Here is a 10419-nt window from a genome sequence, read left to right as displayed (position 1 = left end):
TTTTCAAATCGATTGATAGATAGCCTGATCTGTTCTGATAGATCGAAAGAGTAGGAATGGATAGAGAGGGAATCCATCAATAATAAGGGGAAATCTCCTATTTTTATCTATTGATGAGACAACCATCTATTCTTGATCCATCAGAAAAAAATCGATATGTATCTGATGGAGTCTACTACATCGTACGTAGAACGCCCAAGCGCTTTTTAGGCCAGCTCAGTCAGTTCTCTTATCCATCGGTCCAATGCACTGGGCTCATCTCATGGAGGGAAAAGCCAAAATGCAGTTGTGTTGTTGTTCGCCGCCTCGACGCATTCCCCTCTCTCCCCGGCATCGTCCCACACAGAAAGAAAGAGCACAGAGCCCCGGCCCGACCTGTAGGTCCGCTAACGTAAAGCGAGGAGTTGAGCCCGAACTGGCAAACCGAAGTAACTTTCGGAACCATACTTCCTACAGCTAACACGTGTCCAGTTCAGCGGGAACGCGCAGCGCAAACGAACGTGAGCTGCTATACCAAATCCCCCGCTGGCCATCGGGGACCGAGTGGTAAAGCCATGATCCGCAGGGGAACGGATCACTCATTCTTCCATTGGGGACAGGTGCACGAACGACAACTCCAAACGTCACACATCCGTCGCCTACCTACCGTTTAGGTGGCACCAGCGAGATCCAGCTAAGGTAAGGAACTTCGTGTCGCGGCTGCTCCACTCCGCCACGGTCCCATGAACTGAACTTCGTTGCCTTCCCGCGCGCGAAGCGAATGGGCGCTGTGCTGTGGGTCAGTTTCGGGGCGGGGGGCAAATAGAGATCAGAAGAATGATTCATTTGGATCGACGAGCTTTTTCAGCCCCAAAACTAAGAATCAATGGAATGTCCGTCTATCCATGAATATCTATTCTATCTGTATATCTAGGGAATCTCTTTATACATATAAAATTATATTATGGCATGATATGATCGCCTAGCTGTAGCCGCAGCATATCAGCTGCGCTCAACATGCGGGATTTCTGTTGGATCAGATCTTTCGCTTTGACGGAAGCTTTTGGACCTAGCGAAAAGGACTTTAAGCCTTTGCGCAAGCAAGCGCGAGAGAAGCAAGCAAAGTAGAAGCTTTGCCAGAAGCAAGACGAGGAAGCGGAGTTGTCGTATAAGCCCCCCGACCGACTAAAATACAACAGTCGCGACCTACTTTGATTCAAAAGAAAGGCGAAGGGTTTGGCAACAAGCAAACGGCTTTCTATCAGAGTAGCAAGGGTTCCAAACCTGCCATATCCCTTAACTACTTAAGTACCAAAGGCTGCTTTCGGTTGGTTTCATAAGGGGGCTGTTCACTACAAGCTATCAGCGCTGCCTTAGATTGAACGTCGACTTATCTTATTGCCGTTCAATCTCTGGGGCGGGTTTCCGCTGAGAACGGAGTAGTGTTCGTGTCCAAAGGCGAACAACGCCCTAGCTTCTAGAGTTCGCTGCTTTTCCCAGGCCGGAGAAGAGCTTATACTGCTCGCCTTTGTTTGATATGTTCATTCAGTACCAATACAAACTCCAACTACACAAAAAAGGAAGGGCCGCTATAGAAGCTAAAAGTAGCCTATAGTAGAGTAGTCGGCCTAACAAAAGCGTCACGGCAACATAAAATTCCCCTTATGAATGTATCTTAAGTAGGGGGCTTAGGCCGCCCGCCTACCAATCAAAGAGGCTGAGAGTAAGCGTAAGCTCACCCGTAAGCTCGAAGAGCTTCCCTTCATTCGCTTCGCGGGAGCCGCACAGCACATAGCTGGAAGTCAGAGGGCCCATACTACCTGCCTAACCCCTCGCTCCGAGGGACCGTAGATCGGAAAGCGCCTTCTAAACCACCCCATTTATCCAAAAGAGAAGGGAAGGGGCCTATTTACTTGCATGACCCCTGCAGATTTTACCCTATCTACACCCGGAGCCAATCCCCTATCGGCCCTGCCGCCACGCCGCAGAACGGGAGCTCGTGTGGAACCTTTTATTTCTGGCGTAACAGCGGTGGAACGTAACAAAATATTACGGTCGCGTAACATAAGGGCCGGAGGTACGGTAAACTCGGCCAAAATATGACACCCAAGGGGCCGGGCGCGCACAATCCTATCCTATCCGAGTCCGAGTTTACCCCTTGCACTTCGGACAGCCGTCCGTAGCATCATAAGGAGGACCCCCCTTTCGAGGTAAAAAAACGGTACATAGGAGGCTGGTCTTTCTCAACGTGGCGTGGTGTATAGCACGCAAAACCTTTCGATACAAGAAGGGGCCGTTCACATGAAAGAAGAGAAGAAAGAAAGGAGTGATTCTCTTCTTTCTCTTTCTTGAGGGGGAAAGAGAAATAGGGTCTTATGGAGGGAGGGGGGGAAAGGATTGGGCCTACCTATCCCGATAGGACCTCATAAAGGAACGGGAGCTGTTGAGAGGTTCCATATTGCCGAGCCGAAGGGCAGCACTTCTGTACGTGATCGTAGTATGTCACGTCGTCTCGTCCCCGCAGCATTGAAGAGTACCTATGCACTATTTCCGGTTCACTGATAAGGAAGATAGAGTTGGGGTGGGGGTCTACGATGTGATACTCAAGTATGACCCGGGGAGATACATGCTAACTATGGGTAGGAAGCAGGAACCATTATGTAAATAATTTGAGGGAGTTACGGATCTCTTATACTACCATCGATCGACAGAACGGAACGACTAGAAAAAGAAGTGAAGTTAGAAAGCCGTATGATAGGCGGTAACTATCTTGTACGGTTCGGGGGGTAATCGGCGTACTCCGATCAGTGGGGGAGAATTTTTGGCTCTATCGAACATACAGGGAATTGGAGGTAGCATTCTACCGATGTTAAGTCATGGACTGGTTCCTTCAGCCCTTTTTCTATGTGTTGGTGTTCTATATGACCGACATAAGACTCGACTTGTTAGATATTACGGAGGTTCAGTGAGCACCATGCCGAATCTCTCTACCATTTCCTTCTCTTCCACTTTGGCCAATATGAGTTCACCCGGTACTAGCAGCTTTATCGGGGAATTTCCCATCTTAGTAGGAGCTTTCCAAAGAAATAGCTTAGTAGCCACATTAGCAGCGCTTGGGATGATTTTAGGCGCGGCGTATTCCCTTTGGCTATATAATCGTTTGGTTTCTGGAAATTTAAAAGCCGATTTCCTCCATAAATTCTCCGATCCAAATGGCAGAGAAGTTTCTATATTTATACCCTTTCTTGTTGGAGGGGCGACCGTCCGTTGAACTACCAAAGAAAAAAGGGTAAACCAATGTGATCATGACATTGTAGGTGCTTGCGATGGGACGGATGCGACTTCCCTCAGTTGGTTTGGGTGGCATAGCCCGTTGCAGAAGTCCCCCCTTTTTTTGATCCATTTCTTTAGTGGGAGCCAAAGCTTTACTTTACTAAAAAAATAAGGCTCGCGCAGGGGCCGTTTTTTGGCTGAGCCGTATCTTGCTGGGTGGGACCGAGATAAAGAAAGGACGGGGGGCAACCATACATGGTACTTCTCGACCGTGTCTCCGAGGGACAGTTGAACGGGCGATTCATGAATGCAGCCGGGTTGGACGAGCCAATAACTCGAACGCGTTCGGTCTGTTTTTTGAGCAAGAATCACAGCGTTACCTTACCTTCACCATGATACGGACTCCAAGTTCTTAATGGCAGAGCACGAGGTGATTTATCATCAATATGATGATGGGAATGGAAACCAGAAGCACGACCGGGGTCTTCGTGGTCCAAGATAATAAAACCATCAATAACAGTAACGTAAGCATGAGACTTTTTGGTAGTACCGGTGAACCAGATGGCCGCGGCGATGGAATCTGGGACGGAGGACTCGTAGTATCTCTCTAGATCTGGCAAAGCGAAAGACCCCCTAACGTAATTCGAATGGGGGCTAACCTGACCGCTGAGCCCACCCTGGCCTCGCAGGGCGGGCCCCCGCGGTTGCGAGCCATAGCTTATGGCTAGAGCAATGGGGGGGGCGGARAGAACAGTAAGGAGAACGAGCGCTCCGCCCGCCTTTCGGGCGGCAGGAGCTGCGGGCAAGTGCTTGGTAGGCCAACAGCCCAGTGAACCGGGCGGGGCACTCGACGCAAGGGGAGCACACTGAGCAAGTACGATAAAATTTCCCCGCTCCACTTTATTAAAAGCAAGGAGGTCAAACCAAGGACCTATGGAAGTCGGGGCTCGTCCCCGGTCAATATTGGATCAAACAATAGGGGGCCGTAGCACTGACCTCTTTTTTTATTGATTCAATACAATAGGGGAAAGATCGTACAGTTCCCTACCGAGACAACAGAAACTCTCAACGGATCCTCCGCGCGCTGGGCGTACCTTTTCTGTGTGTCTTTCTCGTGGCGGGAACAGAACAACAGGGAAAGACCCGGCCGACCTGCCCAGGGCTCGAGGGCGAGCTTTATTTAAGAGAGAATGGGGAGTGAGTCGAAAGGCTTCCGTTTCCGTTCTTGGTTGGGGGCTTTCGGGCTCCTCTCGATCTTATTCGTAGTTGGGAAGGGGGAAGGAGTCTAAATCAATGGACATTAATGAACCATCATTGATGGACGTTGCACATGACACGATCAATTCGACTCAAGGTCCGGCGCTAATAGAAGTTGCTGACTCTCCTAGCAGCGAAGGGCAGTCCTTTTTTCGTAGTAATAGTGGGCGGGTCTCATGAGATCTTTTAGAGGATTCCTTATCACGCCACGCACGGGGATCTTTCCATTGATAGGTAAGAGGGCTCCTCTCTTAGCGTTTCACACTAAGCAATAAAACTACCTCTCCCTATGGTCGAGCTTGTTTTATTTCAGAACCTTAGCGCAAGCACTAAGTAAGCAAGCTACCTTGAACAGACTCTTAAGGGTTAAGTTACTACCTGCCTCTACGGAAGAGGTGTACTTTGTACCGCCCGGAGGTCATATAGATCGAAACCCAGAGCAATAAGAACGAAAGTTCTACCCACAGCTACAACTACTGGCGCTTCAAAAGGCTTAAGGCGCTACTGAATTTTTTCATTTAGGTCGTGTAATAGGAAGGTGTAAGCCTAGAAAGCCTTTGGTACTTCGGCAGGGCGAGCTGCCCTTAAACCAAAAAAGATTTGGAACCCTTCCCCTATTTCTGCATTTAATTCTCTAGCCTCAAACAAAATGATAAAAAAGGGGAGGCCTTCGCATTCCTAATCCGGTGGGGGGCCAGACGGCTTTGTTTGCCCCAGCTTGGCGAATCGCATCCCCGCGCAACGACATTGTGCGCCCCTTATCGTTCTCGCTCAGTGTTTGCAACGGCTGGGGAGGCAGTCGTAGAAGCGAAGCCTATCGCCACGCCGACCATCAAATACGAGATCGGGCCTCTTCTCAAAGATTTGATGGAATGGCCCAGCCCACCCAAGAGCGCTTGTGTCATATGGGAACTCATGGCTGGAAACAATCCTTATGGTTTTGGTATCCGGTAGGAATAATAAGAATAAAAGTCCGGGTTGGTTGGTGAGCCTAGTGATAGGAGACTATCTAGCTTGGTTCGGAGAGCACTTGTTGGGTTAAAGATTTTTTTGCTAAATGTTACGGCCTAAATGCTGAACTATTGACCCTACTTGTTCGGATGGGTGTTCACCCCAAAGTGTTCCCGGATTGCATGCATACATCCGTAAGTAACTTAGTGCAACACGGCAAATTTCATTGAGAGGAATCAGCAAAGAAAAGAAAAACGGGTCAACATCTTATTAAGATTTGATGGTTGCATTACTGTGAGATGCCCAAAGACTCCCGTGCCTTTCTTGGTTGGACCAACCAGATTTCCGACAAGTCTTTCTGTTATAGCAAGAAGCGGAATCGAAGGGGTTGGTTGAAAGGTAAGGATAGCATGATTGACTGGTTGCGGGTCCTTTGGATCATGGGCCACAGCTACTTGGGTAGAGACCGCTGAACATCATTTTGACAGGCCGAGGCTATATGGGCTTAGGCCTTTTGATGGCTATCATTTTCTGGGCTATTTGGAAGGGTTAACTAATTATGTATATAAGCAGTCAAACAAGATCGGATGGAATCTAGCCTGACAAGCAGGCAATGGTTGCTTTGCTTCCTCGATCTATTCTATATTCTATGGTGAGTAAAGCGCGTCTTGCGAGTCAAGAGAGGGATCGGAAAAACTGGAGGGCCCAGCGAGCCCACGAAATGGGGTCTGTGGGACGAGAACCCTACACCAGTTGAGACCCTTTCGTGCCCACGGCATACCGAAAGCCATTAGCAACTTTGTGACGGGGGCGACCATGGCATGGATTAACTAACAAGATTAAATAGCTATCATAAAAAAGCATGAATTGAACGTCTCTAGCTTTAAAACCCCGTCTTTTTCGCCGCGCGATAGAAGCCTAAACTAGCTAAGCTAAGTACGTCTGCAATAGCGCGGGAAGAGCCCCTACCCTATAGTTTGAAACTCGCTCTGAATCAAAGAAGCTAGCATAGCATAGCGAAAATATGCTCGACATTTTTTTATATTATTATACAAGATGCTCAACCATTTCTCAAGACTATATAACTAATCAATGCTACACTCACTGGTAACGAACAGCAGGAATCGCATACAAAAGTTCACAATAAGTTTGCCAATCCACCGGTGAAGATAAAGGCACATCCTGAGAAAGAAACTCTAGCTCGACGAAGGGCCATAGAAGTGCGCTTAGCGCATTAATCAGGCTGTGAAGTGAAGGTCACAGGGGCTATGAGACCCGATTAAGCGTAGGAATTAGTGCTGGAAGCCCTTGTAGTAAGCATAAAATTAAAAGTAGCCCCAAGCTTATGAATAAGCTCAAGATAGTCAAGATGGGTGGAGTAGGGCTGGTCTAAGACAAGACAGACCGATCTCTATTCTCCTGCTCGCGTTTACAAGGTTTCCCACTCACTCTATTGAGTTACAGCCCTTGTTGGGTTCTGCAAGGAAGCATCTCGATAGGTCCGCAACCTGTGCTGTGGTTGATGCCCCGCCCGAGCTCTAATTCCATACTCGATTTGCCGGTTCTTCGTCCGAGCGGAGAATGAAAAAAGTCTTGTTTTCTTTCTTTGGCTGCGGGAAGTCTCTCTCATGCCGTGCTATTGCTCCTGATGCGGTAGTGGACTTTAACTTTACTTTAAAGGGCTTCCGTTTATGGTTGGGATAAATTACCGTTGGAGGTTACTCTAGTGACGAATTGATCTGTACGCTCAATCGCTGCTACGCTTTCTTAGTTTGGCTTTGTCGAGGGGGATCTAAATCTAAAAGCTGGATGAGTTAAGAATCCAGCGAAGTAAGGTTCGGAATTGAATAGAAGAGAAAGATGCTAGCTCGCCCGACCAATGTCAAACAACTAAAATATGTGGCTCAGTCTTTACTACACAGCTCTAATAGCCAGACTCAAAAGTAGGCGAACACTCATGCTTATACTCAGAAGAATTACGGTACTATGGCTATAGTATGAACTGTCTCCTTAGCCTTGGCTAGTTTGGCCTACTACCTTTTCCTTAGTAGTCTCCACAGCGGACGTTCATAACCATTCTCTCACTTTCTTCGACGAAGTTAAGGAATCACCTTAGCTTGCCCTACTTATAAGTTCTAAGGATAAGGGAAGGGTTTTTCTATTCTATCTAGTAGGACTTTTCTTTTCCTTAGAGTGAAAGGATTGAATAAGATAACATGAATCTCAGAGCTTCTTCTACTCCTCTTCGAATTGCTTCAAGCTCGTGCACAAGGATGGAGAAAGGAGGACACCTGACTGTAATCGCGACTTTCGGCTGCCCGGCATGGTCTTTTAAGAAGGTAAATTTACTCGACTTACTTCGCAACTTAACAACTAGCTATCAGACTAGGTACCTGATTCAGGCATCTCGAAATGAAGAAGAAAGCACTAAAAGACTATGCTCTTGGAGGAGGACAGGCATTTGGGACCGTTGTCGCTGGAGATTGAACTTAGTGCTAGGCTTCCGCTTTCGGTCCGGCCCAGGTGATGAAACTGAACGTACTTTGGTTAGTCATTCTGCTTGTATCGACTTCCGTCTGTCCCTCTGTCCCTGATCCTTTCAAGCATAGAATGAAGCGAGTGGGGATTTCCGGGTTTCAGCTGCTTTCTCTGCTCTTAGGTTCGATCTCTTCTCTTATAGGGCCAACCAACGCGCCTATTCTATTACATTCCTTTCCTTTTCCTTTTTCCCTTATTGGGTGAACCTGTCCCATTGCCCGAATCCAGGAATGGTGATGTGACATGGCTTACCTTCGTACCCAAGGGAGGTTTTACCCACCAAGTCCAGCTTTCTTGTTCAAGTCTTGGCTTGCTCTTTTTCCATGTCTGTTGATGGCGCTTGCTATTGAATGTCTTGATTGCGCATAGCCCTTTCATGCTTCTTTGTAGCATACTTTAGATGCTGCGGGATAAACCCTCTTTGAAAGGTATTGAAAGGTAAATGAATGCTTATCCTGTGGATGCGGCATTAGCGGTGTTAGCACTTTCCCTCTTAGAAGGAGGAATCCGCTAAGGCTAGGCACCTTATTCAAAAGGTAGAGATTCATCTTTCAAATGGCCAGTGGAAGAATGCCCTGTGGGACTTGAGGAATAGAGTAGGGCGTTAGGGAGGAATTGGACAAAGCAAATGCCTTTTTGTTCACATGGGATTGATGCCCAGAAGAAAGAAAGGATTGTAGAAAAGATTGGACAGCAAGGCTATAAGGAAGGGACTGAATCCACTAGTGGGACATGCTCATAACAATAGAGCTAGTAAGGCAAGCAAGGTTCTTTATCAGAGAATGGGCTCTTATGGAATGCCTGATTGCATTTGCACATGATTCGTAATAAACAGCCTTTCCGCGTGGATTAGCAATCAAAGCTCTTCTCTGCTCACTCTTGTCTACAATTTCCGGGTTTGAAGGACCGACGGAGCGGTAAGAAGACTAGCTTTCCGTCTTGCCATTCCATTCTTTATGCTGAGAAGCGTCTGTTCACGAATCGGATGTTGCAGATGTGCCATTGAGAATACCGAATCCTCTCTTTGACACTTTACACTAGTAGTAATTTCTTTGCTGTCTTTCGAATTAAGCTTACAATTGAGGTCAATGAGAAGCTTGTAAGTTCCACCTTAAGCTATAGGGATGAGGTGGTCGTACCGCTTCTGGGACCACGATATGCATCACCAGGGGCTGTTTTTCCGACAGGAGCGCTAAAGCCCTTGACTCCTCCGCAGGTAAGCTTGTTCTTCTTCGATATTTTCTTCTTCGTTTGCGTGGATGACCGATTGATGCTATGTGGATGTAGATCACCTGGAGGCCCTTTGGAGATAGGCCTTACGCTGCTAGGCCAGCTGTAGCTATATCTGATCCGTACTTCCTTGCCCGAGTGGAGCTGATATACCTGGACCACGTCGAGTGGTACCTGGGTGAGAGAGTGTTACGGCAGTTTGGGATTTATCAGCCGGTTCCTGATCCGCCACCCCAATCCTTCCATGTATCGCGGACGGGTGGAGCTGCTAGATATAGCTTACTGGAAACTTTAAGAGATCAGATTAGGCACTTCAATGCTGGAGGAGACTTCTTCGAGATGCATTTGACCGACCGCGAGGGCTATGTTGAATGGTATGCTTCAGTGTCCACAGGACCGACCCTATCCTCGTGTTTCAAGGAAAAACTTCTCTCTGTTTTGTTTTCTTTGCCCTTTTTTTTTTGCTAAATAAATCTCTTACCTGCGTTTCGCGGATCTAGCACTTACTCTCTTACTCGAATACACCTCGCTCCGCTCTGGTAGAACCCTATTTTGGTCTCTTGCTTACGGTTCTTTTGACTCTTTGGAAGAATGGGTTATTTGCAAGAATTGGTAGAAGATATCCACGCACAGAGCAAGAAGGAAAGGATGCCGGTTGCTATTCAATCCGGTGTTACAGACTTGCCAATGTTTCGAAAGACGGTGATCATTGCATTGGATTCGATGACTTGCCCTGCAGTCCCCTAGCGCATTCTCTCTTTCGGGGAAACCCTTGGCTTGGACATTGCAAGGAAAGGAAATGGCATTTATCCAAAAGATTTATTCATTACTACTACATAAAGCACTACAGAAAAACAAGGAGGAATTCTATTAATAAATTCTAGAGCAATAGGATCTTAGTTTAGCGCCCTAATCGGCGCAACAGTAAATCCCGCTCCGACTGGAGCACCCGGGCCCGTTCCCCCAATGAAAGATACTCCTGATACCGGGAGTAGCTTCGAAATTCAGCGTCTTGTCGGGCGGTATGCTGTTCCCACAGATCCGTATACTCAGCTGAGTTTAACAGATCCGTGTAGAACTGAGCATGGTGCCCGTCGGTGGAGAGAGATAGAAGAATGGCAGAGAGCGCCGGTTGGTTGAAGGTTACGTTCATTCGCTCGAGTACTAACTCAACCGCAAGATCGAATTGGC

General features: G+C 47.6%; 1 protein-coding gene across 1 annotated transcript in view; it reads left to right on the top strand.

Moving 5' to 3' along the window:
* The window catches only part of nad4 (NADH dehydrogenase subunit 4), an 8487-nt gene extending 2797 nt beyond the window's left edge, over positions 1-5690 (top strand). Inside the window, exons 3-4 of the mRNA in view lie at positions 2811-3233; positions 5602-5690. Coding sequence (YP_006666111.1) covers positions 2811-3233; positions 5602-5690 — 512 coding nt within the window. The remainder of the gene's footprint in view (positions 1-2810; positions 3234-5601) is intronic.
* Positions 5691-10419: the final 4729 nt, after the last annotated feature.

The sequence above is a fragment of a genome, mitochondrion, assembly GCF_042453785.1.
Source record: "Malus x domestica mitochondrion, complete genome".
Taxonomy (NCBI): Eukaryota; Viridiplantae; Streptophyta; class Magnoliopsida; order Rosales; family Rosaceae; genus Malus; species Malus domestica.
The sequence above is the reverse complement of the archived record's forward strand: the minus strand, read 5'-3'. Positions and strand labels throughout refer to the sequence as shown.